The sequence below is a fragment of the Dromiciops gliroides genome, chromosome 2, assembly GCF_019393635.1.
Source record: "Dromiciops gliroides isolate mDroGli1 chromosome 2, mDroGli1.pri, whole genome shotgun sequence".
Taxonomy (NCBI): domain Eukaryota; kingdom Metazoa; phylum Chordata; class Mammalia; order Microbiotheria; family Microbiotheriidae; genus Dromiciops; species Dromiciops gliroides.
This window is the reverse complement of record NC_057862.1, coordinates 639,226,359-639,239,502: the sequence shown is the minus strand read 5'-3', so window position 1 is coordinate 639,239,502 and position 13,144 is coordinate 639,226,359. Positions and strand designations below refer to the sequence as shown.

General features: G+C 41.9%; 1 protein-coding gene and 1 non-coding gene across 4 annotated transcripts in view; both read right to left on the bottom strand.

Annotated features, from left to right (window-relative positions):
- PRMT7 (protein arginine methyltransferase 7) overlaps positions 1-13,144 on the bottom strand; it is a 72,654-nt gene that overhangs the window by 5,029 nt on the left and 54,481 nt on the right. For all 3 annotated transcript variants that reach the window (XM_043983892.1, XM_043983894.1, XM_043983893.1), the window contains 7 exons: positions 10,861-10,999; positions 6,367-6,450; positions 5,493-5,540; positions 4,747-4,836; positions 4,016-4,177; positions 2,407-2,481; positions 1,267-1,427 (listed from right to left, as the gene is read on the bottom strand). In XM_043983892.1, the coding sequence (XP_043839827.1) occupies positions 1,267-1,427; positions 2,407-2,481; positions 4,016-4,177; positions 4,747-4,836; positions 5,493-5,540; positions 6,367-6,450; positions 10,861-10,999 (759 nt within the window). The remainder of the gene's footprint in view (positions 1-1,266; positions 1,428-2,406; positions 2,482-4,015; positions 4,178-4,746; positions 4,837-5,492; positions 5,541-6,366; positions 6,451-10,860; positions 11,000-13,144) is intronic.
- On the bottom strand, positions 3,852-3,958 carry LOC122744880. Its single transcript, XR_006355217.1, has one exon. It is a non-coding gene; the product is annotated as a U6 spliceosomal RNA (small nuclear RNA).

Sequence of the window (13,144 nt, the reverse complement as noted above, 5' to 3'; positions counted from 1 at the left end):
AGTCATCCTGTAGAACCCATCCTCCTCTACCCCACCTCGGCCTCTTCCTGCAACAGCTTCCCTTTTCTTTGGCTTCCCCTTTGATTCAACATCCACAAGGAAAGTATCTGAGAAGATAAAATACCCAATGTTATTTCCTCAAATACTCAGTGTTTTCCATCGTCCAGACTCTCTGATCTTCAAGGTAATTTTCAGAGCTTTAAGACATGTATTCATACTAACAATATTGCAGATTATACAAATGAAGTGACTAAAATGCCCATAGCCTTTGAAGCAGAGACTCCATTACTGGACTTATACTGTAAAGAGGCCTTTGATAAGAAGTCCCTAAATACTCTATAATAGTGATAGGAGCCCTTAGGGTAGGAAGACTCTGCTATACCAAGGACTCTGCCTGCAGGAGAGCCCACCTAATGACACCTCAGAACCTGGCCATCTGCCAACAGCTGATCAAACCATTGCTAGGGTGGCAACATCCATCAGGGAAAAGCCAGACTTGTCATTCTTCTATAGAGAGGGATTGAAAGCACTTGACTATCTCACGAGGACGACTTGCTAACCAAAACAGCAGTGCTCTGTGGTATCTCTAGAGAGTGGAAGAAATGGTTAAGTTGAAAAGCATAACCACATAAACAAAAACAAAATGTCTCTGCAGCTGTAAAAAACATGGGCCAAGTGACTGGGGAGGAGAGTTCCCAAATCTCTAATAGAAATTATGGGTCAGGGGGCAGCTAGGTGGTGCAGTGGATAAAGCACTGGCCCTGGAGTCAGGAGGACCTGAGTTCAAATCCAACCTCAGACACTTGACACTTACTAACTGTGTGACCCTGGGCAAGTCACTTAACCCTCATTGCCTTGCAAAAAAATTATAATAATGATAATAAATAAATAAAAGAAAAAACTAAAAAAAAAAAAAAAGAAAGTCATAGAAATTATGGGTCAGACACAAACTAAGATCATCCTGCACTCAATTCACACAAACTTGTGGCCTCCTGTCAGGGACAGAATAGGTATAAGTGGAAAAAGCGAAAAGAAAAGCCCTCGGAGTGGGATTCCTCTGTGACTGAGGAGCCAGCATCCCTAATAAAGACCACGAAGGTGGGGCAATGACGCTGGCCTTGTCTAAGTTGTTAGGGTCTATCCCCACACTAGACTCTCTGCACTGAAAGCTGAAGCTAAGCCCAGGGTGAGGGTGGGGGGGTGGGGAGGGAGTGGAACCATCTCTTGTGATGCCCTGGCCAGGCTGGGTACCAAGCAGTGGCTCACCTTCTCGGGGTGATGGTGCCTTTGGCACTAAGTGGCTGCTGAGGGACCGGCTTGCAGAAGTCAAAGGTCAGCACCTGCTGGGGCTCCGACAAGCATCTGCTGGAGTACTCCCAGAGAGGGTGAGGTTCTGCCTCCCGGGCTTCCCTGAAGTCCAGAGAGTGCTGGGGAGAAAAGAACAGCAACGATGACATCTGCAGCACCCAAAGGTTTGCCGACAGTCTCGTGCCAACCATAAGTAGGAGATAAGGGAGCACTGGTTGTCTTCTCTCTTTCACAGGTAAAGTGCCTTCCTTACCCCCATCTTCCACATGGTAAGGGTGGGCATTTAGACATGCACCCTGACCCTCCTTACTTGGCACTACAGTGATTCACAAATGACAGGCTCAGCAGGACAAGCCCCAGCAGAGACACAAAGGAGGACTCAGCCCTAGCAGACAACACAGACAACAGCATGCAGACTTTGCTGTGCAGGAGCCTCACCCGGGATGCCTGGATGACACAGTTCCCATTTATACAGTGCTTTAGAGTCCTTTGAGGGTTACCTCTGTACAATCTTGGGTCTCCCAGAACCCAAGACTTGATTAGTATTCCTTGCTACCCCGTCAGTCTCTCCATGGGCTTCTTGACATCTGATGGTCATTTAGCTGCATTACAGCTGCCTCAAGGCTCTGCTTATTTGACAGGGAGGCTAAGGCCTGAAACCCACATCTTCTGTCCTTCAGTCAATGATTATTTTTAATGCAGTGAAAATTCTGCCCCAACTCCCCACCATCGCAGTGTTGTTCCAGGATAGCCCGGGAGTGGGTGCTTTCTCAAACAGTTATTTCTGTTTGACTAAGGAGTTGCTTCCTGCCACCTGGCACTGTAGAGGCTGCACCTCCTATCCCCTTCCTCCAGTGGTAAGAAATGTGCTGGGGGATGAGAGATGCCCAGATGAGCCAGGGCTGCTCAACCAAGTGGGGCTGAGGGATATGAACTCCATACCCTGCTTATCTCCCCAGCCCACCCTGAAGGGTTGGGAGAGCAAAGGAGAAATGCCGTGTGCACAGGGCCATACCATCATCTCAATACCTGAGGGTGCAGGATATCCCCACTAACGCTCTCAGTGTGGACTACTTAAAGACAAGAGACTGTGCCCACCTTAATCATCTCGTCCATAATGTGAACATCAAAGCCTTCACAGTTACCACATGGGCTTCGGATCCGCCACAGGTCCTGTGAACAACAAAACATTCACATCTTCAACTGAGCTGATCAGAAACACATCTGTAAATTTCACTAGGAAACCAAAAGAGAACTAACTGCAAGGAAAAAAAGCATATATCCATAAGTAGACCCACAACTGAATCTCCTAAAATGTACATCCCTAAAAAGTTCATTAAGATAAATCTAGACAACTGGAGAAATATAAATTACTCCCCTCATCAATATAATAAAAATGACAACACTACCTACATTAATTTACTTATTTAGTGCCACACCAACCAAAGTACCAAAGAATGATTTTATAGGCTTGAAAAAAATAATAACAAAATTCATCTGAAGGGAGAGAAAAATCAAGATATCAAGGGAATCAATGAAAAAAATGGGAAGTTAGAGGGATTAGCAGTACCAGATCTCAAATGATGCCACAAAGTTGTAAACATCAAAACAATGTGGCACAAGATAAGAAACAGTGGTAGATCAATGGCACAGATTACGCACACAATATACAGAAGCAAATGAGCATTATAACCTAAGGATAAAAACCCAAAGATTCAAACCACTGGGGCAAGAATTCACTAGCTTACAGAAACAACTGAGGAAATGGAAAGCAATCTGGCAGAAACTAGGCACAGACCAACATCTTACCATACAGACACCATGCCGCATGCATACATGCATGCATGCATGTATACATCCATAGATATACACAACACACATATATCTCACATATATACACCACATGTGCATGCATGCACATACCATATATACATACATATAAATAGATATGTATGTATGAGTGTGTGTATATATGTATATATACTAAGATAACCTCAAAGTGAGTATATGATTTGGTCATAAAAAGTAACATCATAAGCAAATTAGGGAAATGTGGAAAAAAATTACATGATACATCTGGACAAAGGAAGAGTTCATGACTGGACAGGTGACAGAGAGGATCACAAGAGGTAAAATGGATAATTTTTATTAAATTAAAAAAGGGTTGACAAACAAAACCAATGTAGTCAAAATTAGAAGGAAAGCAGGAAACTGGGGGGGAAATGTTATAGGAAGTTTCTCTAATAAAGATCTCACTTCTCAAATATATAGGAAATTGAACCAAATGTTAAAAAATAAGTAGCATTCCCCGGTTGATAAATGGTCAAAGGCTATGAAGAGGCAGTTTTTAGAAGAAGAAATCAAAACTATCAGTAGTCATATAAGAAGAAAAACCAACTCTAAATCCCTAATGATTAAAGAAATGCAAAGTAAGACAACTCAGGCTCTACCTCATAACCACCATACTGACAAATAAGGAAAATGACTCTTTAAAAACAAGATTCTATTATACTGAACTATGCAATACTCATAATTCCAAACCCTTCACCTTGGAACGCTTCATGAATTTGCGTGTCCTCCTTGCACAGAGGCCATGCTAATCTTCTCTGTATCGTTCCAATTTTAGTATATGTGCTGCCAAAGCGAGCACCCAAACACCTCATCTTGACCCAAATTATTTTAAATAAAATTGTCACATGCAGCTTACCCTGAACTCCACAACCACCATGTGCAAGGAGGCGGCCTGTGGCAATACAGTGATGTTGTTAGCAAGGTGTTCAGTCACGGATGTCCTTGCATACCAGAAGTACAGGTTGTGCCATGGCAACAGACTTGTTGTGAAAAAAGGCTCCCCAAGAAGAACAGAGATCTGAACAACCAGAAAAGGAAGATGAAACCATCAGCCCGATCTGACCTGGAGTCAAGTGTAAGCCACAAATCCTAAGCACATGGGAAGGAAAGAGGACTTTCTGATTTTAAGGGAATAGACATGACTGACTGATAGGATCAATCCTGCCATCTCTGCAATCCAAAGGCAAAAAACTGAAATTATAACAGTTTCTACTATTTATCACTTTAGTACCTTTGCAAATGTTAATACGTTCATCTAAAAATCTCTAGAGTATTTATTAGTAGGATAAGTAACACAGCAGGCTCTGTCACCAGAAGACAAGAGGCAAGGAAACAAAAATTACACCTGGAAGGTTGCAATGAGACTAGTCAATATGGGAACTTTTTCATTAAAACAGTCTTGCATAAGCACATGCCATCCAGGTTCCAGTCTTTATTCTTTTGTGAAGAAATATAACAAATTGGATTAGGAACTGAAATAAACTAATCTTACGTAAGTGAAATGTAAAAACAAACAAAAATTGGTTTGGAGTGTTGCCTTCAGCAGGCATGTGTTACTAATGCAAACACATGGCACCTGTCACTCACCTTTCTATCACCCAAATCTGCAGAGGTGAGTAATTCAGGACGTTTCTCTATTATGCTAATTTTATCCTCTAGGCCATTAGCCTTAAAAATCTTTAAAAGAAAAAAATAAATTGCGTTATTATTTTGTAAACGACTTCCATCTACTGGTCTGCCTGATGCAGTCTTTGCGTCCCAGGCACTAACTTCTCTTTTATGTGTCTTCAGCACAAAAACACCATGATGCCAAATAACTAGCATGATTCACAAGCCAAAGGCTCTTGTAAGCACATAAGCAAATCCAATTTCTTTAGGACAGCACAACTTTCTGAGAAGAATTTCAGATTTGCCCATTTCATTTCCTGAAACATTTTACCACCTTCCCCCACATCCACAGGATAAGGACAAAGACATCAACTCATCAGGACATGGATGTGATTAACTTTATGCCTCAAGCGGGATTGTTCCTAAGACAAACAATACAGAATTATTACTGCAAAGTCCTCCTTGAAGTCTTTTTCCTTGTCTGTGAAATGAGGGGAAAGGGTAGCCTCGGGTTTTTCACCAAGAACAAATTAAAATATAGCACCATGTGTGAGCTTTATACTCAAGCAGAAAACAGGATAATCTACAGGTCACCTGTTTCTCCACTTTGTTCTACATTTCAAAGAAACAGAATCAAAAACCGAAGCTCCATGCCAAATGCTTAATCCCCCCATATCACCATTCTAGCCAAATCTGTCATGTCCCCTGAAGATTTATCCACTCACTTTTTTCATCAGTCGATGTGACACTGCTGAGTTCTCTACTGTGAATACCTAAAGGAAATCGTGCCATTAGTCACAACTGGTTTGGATTCTTAATATCATTAGAAAGCTGTAAATGCTAAAACTTTATAAGAACATAATAAAATGAGAGATTACGAAGTGCCATCTAGGTGACAGATACTTATCCATCCCAATAACTGTCCATGTTATCCAGGAACATCAATCATTAATGTGGGTCAGGACAATAGGCCCTGAAAGTCTCAAAGCCTCAAGCTCTGAGTTCTAATGATGACTCGACTGGGCTATCCCCATGAGCCAGCCATAGGCCCCTAGCTTCTAACACGTGTATGTAAATGGCATGAGCAGCATATCTGGCCAAACAAATAATAATACTCTAAAGATCTTTTAAAAGATAATTTAATTGGTGTGAGCACCTCCTGTGCCCCACAAATTGCAACCCTTCCACACCTTAGTAGACATTTCCCTAGGTTGCCATGACCCAAACCTATTCATCACCTGGCTGCAGGCCCCTGGTGACCGACTTCTTGGCACTGAATTTAGGGGGCTCCTGGGCTGCTGTCCTTCAGAGCCCTCCCAGCCAGGGGAGACTACACTCCCTCAGCACTGCCTCCCAGGACACCTCCTCACCTTCCTGAAGCACTTCCCTCACACCACACTGGAATGCAGGGAGGGCAAGTCCCACCATCCCCATTTCACAGATGAAGGCATCCACAGCCACCACATGAACAACGCACCAAAACTGTTCAGCATATGGATAAAGCAAAAACTAAAAACTATAAACAAAAATGAGATACAAGTGCTAGAAGTGGTTAACCTCAAAAACTGATCAAAGAAGAAAGCAGAAATGGGCCATTACCTGTTCTGCCCCTATACAGTGAGCCAGTATTGGAAGCAGGCTGCCATCACTGATGCAGAGACAAACACTGTCTGTTTTCAACACCTAAAAGAAGGAAACAACTGTCAGTATCTGCTTTTGTTCCAGATGAAAAGATTTTCAGATATTATTTGTCAAAAAATCCTTGCCAGTTTAAATACAGAAAAAAATCATTAATCTGACATTTCAGAATCAGCAATAATTAAATACAGTCTAAACTAACCTTAACAACTACAGAAATTAGGACAAACAGACTATTAAGCAAACAAAGTCTGTAAACAGGACTGACAGGGTGGGCTTAACCTCTTCAGGAGAGGGGTCTGTAAAGAATTCAGCACTTTAACAAAATGCACACTACTACTCATGACTCTGCACAGGTGTCCCTGGGGAACTGCACAGCTCACCACCCAAGCAACCCTGAGTCTCATGACTCCCCAGTACAAACTGTCCCCTACACACATCATACTCATTCCAACCAACCTTGGTGCTCCCTTTGTACCCACAGGCTGGGGGCCCTTCTCATTTCTCTTGGTCAATTCAACCCCTTCACTTCTCTCAAGCACTACCTTCTCCATGAAGCCTTCCTTAATTTCCTAATGATCTTTCTCCCTTCTAAGAATTCTCATAGCACAGAACATCTATACCAGCCAATCCTGGATAACTGTATTCTACCTTCTATTTTTCCCTAGTTGTTTTCATATGTTTACTTCTTGTTTCCCCAGCTAAACTCTGAGCTCCCTAACCACAGGAAGAGTCTTCTCTTCCTTCTTACCTGCTTCTCCTATCCCCACAATACCCAGCACATTGAGTACACAGAAAGCATGTTCTTATTGACTTCTGAGTGGGGGGGGGGAAAAAACTGTCACCCACTTATATGAAATATACTGCAAGCCTTCCCTTAAAGTATCCTGGAAAGGAATGAAGTCAGTCTTTAAAATCTCATAATCTAACTGTCTCAAACCTTATCATCAGAACATCTAACCTAAATCATTCATGCTATGCTTAAAAATGATTCCTATACATAATGCATGTGTGTAGAGAGAAGTTCTAGCTTGCAGAGATGTTTCAAAGGGAAATTAGCTTCTAATTCTAGTATAAGATTAATTTTGGGGGGGCAGAGCCAAGATGGCAGAGGAAAGGCAGTAACCTCTCAGACCTCCCAACATGATCAAGGCAAAAACCTCCAAATAATTCCATAGGACAATTCCTGGAGGAGCAGAACCCATAAAAGGACAGGGTGAGATTATTTTCCAGCCAAAGACAACTTAGAAGGTCGACAGAAGGGGTCTGCTGTGCAGGGGTGGGAGTGGAGCCAAACCCCGCAGTTGAACCGACACAGATCCAGACCCAGGCTGGCCACCCAGACCCAGCCACACTGACACAGATCCAGCTCCATGCAGACCACACCAGAGAAAAAGACCCTCCCCCGCTCCCAGCCCCACCCCACCCCCACCCCGGAGCCTCTGAATAGGCTGCAGCGCAGGCATCTTCTGGAACTAAGCTCACAATCTAGTGAGAGGGCTAAGCAGTTGGCCAGGGGGACATTGCAGGTGTGTCTGCTGGCACTGACCCATGCAGGAAAACAGGAAGCAGTCTTGAGTGGTGGTGGAAGCCCAGGTGGGGGAGGGGCACAGGCTCACCTGAACTCTCACCCTTAGCCAAACCAAATTTTGGAAGAACAAGTAGACCTGGGATTATTTACAGACCAGAGAACAGGCCAGGCGAGTGAAGAACCTACCTCTCCTTAAATCTTAACACCTTAGACCCCTTGAAGCTTGGGACAGCACATCCTGGAAGCAGTGCCCCACTTTAAGAAGGAGTTAAAAGTCAAGAAATAGGCTGGTGGCAAGAGGAACAGGCAGAAAAAGATGCAAACCATAGAAAGTTTCTTTGGTGACAAGGAAGATCAAGGTGTACCCTCAGAAGAAGATAGCAACATCAGGGTTCCTACATCCAAAGCTTCCAGGAAAAATATAAATTGGTCTCATGCCATAGAAAGACTCAAAAAGAACTTTGAAGATAAGGTAAGAAAGGTAGAGGAAAAAAAGGAAAGAGAAATGAGAGTGATGCAGGAAAGTCATGAAAAAAAGTCAACAGCTTGAAAAGCCAAATGGAAAAGGAGATACAAAAGCTCTCTGAAGAAAATAATCGCTTAAGAATCAGGATTGAACAAATGGAAGCTAATGACTTTATGAGAAATCAAGACAATAAAGCAAATCCAAATGAATTTTTAAAATAGAGGGCAATGTGAAATATCTCTTTGGAAAAACAGCTGACCTGGAAAATAGATGCAGGAGAGATCATTTGAAAATTATTGGACTACCTGAAAACCATGATTAAAAAAAAAAAAAAGAGCTTAGACATCATCTTCCAAGAGATTGTCAGGGAAAATTGCCCTGATATTCTAGAAGCAGAAGGTAAAATAGAAATTGAAAGAATCCACCAATCACCTCCTGAAAGAGATCCCAAAATGAAAACTTCCAGGAATATCATAGCCAAATTCCAGAGTTCCCAGGTCAAGGAGAAAATATTGCAAGCAGCCAGGAAGAAACAATTCAAGTACTGTGGAGCCACAGTCAGGATAGCACAAGATCTATCAACTTCTACATTAAAAGATCAGAGGGCATGGAATATGATATTCTGGAGGGCAAAGGAATTGGGATTACAACCAAGAATCACCTACCCAGCAAAACTGTGTATAATCTTTCAAAGGGAAAAATGAGACTTCAATGAAAAAGAGGACTTTCAGGCATTCGTAATGAAAAGACCTGAACTGAATAGAAAATTTGACTTTCAAATACAAGATCCTAGAGAAGCATAAAAAGGTAAACAGGAAAAAGAAATCATGAGAGATGTTAAAAGGTCAAACTGTTTACATTCCTACATGGGAAGATAATACATCTAACTCAGAAGAACTTTCCCAGTATTAGGGTTATGATAAGAATAAATTTAGACAGAGGTAGAAATTGATCATGAAGGGATAATATCTGTAAAGTATCTATCTTTTGTTTATTGTTTTGGTTTTTTTTCTGGGGCAGAGGTGGGTGGCAGCATGACCAGGGTCATGCAGCTGGTAAATGTCTTGTGTCTGAGGCCAAATTTGGACTCTGGTTCTCCTGGGTCCAGGGTGGATGCTTTGTCCACTGTGTCACCTAGCTGCCCATGATGACATCTTTAAAATAAAATTAAGGGGTGAAAGGATTGCATGAGGAGAAAGGTATAGGGAAAGGTGAAATGGGGTAAAATATCTCACATAAAAGAAGCAAGAAAAAGCGTATGGAGTGGAGGGAAATTTGGGGGAGGAGCAGGGAAGTGAATGAGCCTTAAACATCAGAACTGGCTCAAAGAGGGAACAATATACACACTCAAGTGGGTATAGCACTTGCCCTTTGGGAAAGTGGAAGGGGAATGGAAGGAAGGGGGAGGGGTGAAGGAAGAGAGGGCAGATTGGGGGAGGGGCATTGAAAGCAAAACACTTTTGAGGAGGGATAGGGTAAAAGATAGAAAACAGAATGAATATTATGGGGAGCGAATAGGATGAAGGGAAACACAGTTAGCAATAGTAACTGGGAAAAGAATTTGAAGCAGAGGCAAGAACAATATAAGATGAGGATGAGGATGATGATGATACTTTCTTTGCTGGACTATTGTGAAGAAAATTCTTTGTCGGGTATAAGGTACTATATAGATTTTGGATATTATTGTTGTGGTAATAATCAACTTCATAGGTTTATTGTAAGGAAACGTATCAGCAAATCATTACAGCTATCTGGCAAGGGCAATAATTCAGGAGAATGTGCACCTCATTGGCAAGCCTCCTTGAAAGGAAGAGCCAATATCTACTAATTCTGTGCTTGAGATCTCTAATTCACAGGTTCCTAGATCACCAACTTAAGAGCTATGTAACGACTGGAGTGAAGCCACCTGCTGGAGAGTTACTGTAGGAAAGCTCTGCCATGAGGAGAAGGCATCTGAGGGCAAGCCATGTGGTCAGTTCCTTGGCGTCAGGAAGTGACGGTTGCTCGTGGGTACTGTCTATCAAAGCTACCAATCAATTAGCTTGAAGCTGTGTGTGCATGTGGATGGGATGTTCCCAGTTTCACAGGAGGCTTCTGGGAGGACAATGGAAGTATGTGTTCCTGACCTCGTCATGGCAGGTCAGATGATGGGGTCTCTTAGAAATAGTTAGATTTTTACCTTTCTCTCTGATCATTAGATCCTAATGCTCTTTAATAAATATTTAAAAGTCTAAACTCTTGCTAAAGTTTCTCATTTATTGGCGACCATTCATTAGATAATTTTAGACAGCATAGCTAGAATTTTAGCCCCTTACAGCTAGAAGGGGCCCTCAAGGCAATCTAGTCTAACATTCAAGCATCAAGCAAGGAAAACGAAGCCAGTGAATTCTAGATAGAAAAACCTTAAGGGAAAGAAAAGAACTCTGGTTATAATAGTTCAGAAAGACCAGAGACCTACCTTCTTCAGTGCTTGGATGTACTGTTCTGTTCTGGTCTGGTCATTTAGTTCTCCAAATCGTGGTCGGTTCCAGAGTAAATGAGCTTGGCATTCACAAACTGGACGTTCTCCATGGAAGTTACTCTTGCTTTTTTCATTCCTAGGGAACACCATAAACTAGAACGTAAGGTGACTGACAAGATATCAGGAGATGCCAAAGAGGCTGTCATGGGGCTGATGGGGCAATAAAGAGTGAAAAGTTCACTCTTCTGGGATTGAAATCATTCACAAAATGCAGCCTGGCAAGAAAAGGATAAGGCCTGAGAATCTCACTCACACTAAGTAAGGAGAGCATGGGAAAGTCTTCCATTTACTGAACTGCATGCCTAGCTTTGGATTTCTGCAAGTCCTGGGTCTCTATGTACTCTAAGTGCAGGATGTTTTCCCTCCACAAGGTGAAGGGAAAGAAAGTCTGAAGAACAACTCTCCAATTTCCAGATCATCAACAACAATGCGGTGTTCTTTAAAAAGCTAGAAGGGCTTCACCATGAAAAAAATCACAAATGGTGTTTATTGAAAACAAGGGATTCAAAAAGAAAATCAGAAGAGGGAAATGAACAACTGGTTAAGAAGATGGTGTCTCAGTAGGGTATTTAGACTGCAGGCCACAGCTTAAATAGAAATGATATGCTTCTGGGCACCTAACAAGACCTACCAGGAATGTTTTCCTAAGAGCTCAGGCAAATTGAAAGTGCTTCTAAACTGAAAAGGAAGGGGAAGAGAGAAAACTCTCTACATACAACAAGCTGAAAACAACACAACAGTGGTTTGCAGACTCTTGTCTCAAGCCTCTTTTACACTTTTAAAGTTATTGAGAACCGCCAAGAACTTATATTTACTGTATTAGGAATTAAAACATTAATAATATTATGAAAATAATTTTTACCTTGAAGACTCTTTAAAAGGGTCTCAGAAACTCTTAGGCTTCCCCCAGATCACACTTTGAGAAAGGTTGCCAGAGAAAATGGCTGTAATACAAGGTGGGGAAAAGAACAGCAGGAAAGTGACCCAAGAGTTCACAAGAGAAGCCAGAAATAAAACCTGTGGCCTCAAATTCTCCAGACAAAAGTACAAAGTAGGGCTAGCAAGGAAAATGGAGTAGAGATTCTCCTAAGAGTAAACAAGTTTGACCTTGGTGAGATGAGAGCTATGGCTAGAAGGTATCTCTGGCAAGAAAGACAGACTTTGTTCAGACGGAAGATGTTAGAAAAGAGGGGAAAGATAAGCACTGCATATGAAGAAGATTCACTCATGAGGAAACAAGTAAATGTGAAATCATGGAGAGCATTTGTGCAAAGATCAATCAAAGCAAAAACAAAATCCATATGGCCATTGTCACAGAGTAAAGATCACCAAGTTAAAAAGAGAAGACATGGAAGAGTTCACAAGTCTAGTCAAAATCATGATGAATGAAAAGGAAGGACCATTTCATTCTTCAAAAGGGAAAATTCTGTTTTGGATCCAATTCTCACCAATATGAAAGAACTAGCTGTAAGGGAGAGGAAATATGATGTAGCAGAGGGTGTGCTGGACTTGAAGTCAGTAAGACCTGGCTGGGTTCAGATTCTGCCTCAGACATTGGCTACCTGTGTGACTCCTGGCAAGTCATTTAACTTCCTTGGGCCTCAGCTTTCTCGTCTGTAAAATGAGGGGGATGAACTCAGTGGCCTCCAAGGTCCATTCCAAATCTAAATCAATGATCTTATGATGAGCACCTTGGGACCAAATGACCGTTCTATCTAGGAATTTGTAACAGAAAAGCAGAAGAAAGTGGAAGTAAACTGATACAGAAAAGCATATTCAGGAAAGGCTGATTTCAAAATCTTCAAAAGAAAGACAGCAATTGATTTACATTGGCTACACTTCTATATGAAATTATTTTAATTAGGGTTCTATCCTTTCTTCTCTCTCTCCTAATGCAGAAGGCCAGAAAGTTATCAAGACTCAAATACTTACCTGAAGAGACATAAAGAGGAGTCATTTCAGTGAGGAAAAGGGGAAGTTGCCTTTAGAGACCAAAGTGGATACAGAGAAAACAGACCGATCAACTTCTCTCCATAAGAGAAACAAAGCATCCCGGTGAGAGGCCCCTCCTACTCTGTCTTCATCACCCGAGCCTATGTAGAGGCCTGGCATTAGGGAAGGCTGGAAATGAGTCCAAAATAGAGAAACCAGCACAGTCTTGCCTCCAGTCACATTAAGGAACTAGGGCATTTATTCTGGAGAAGAGAAGAACTAAGTGGGA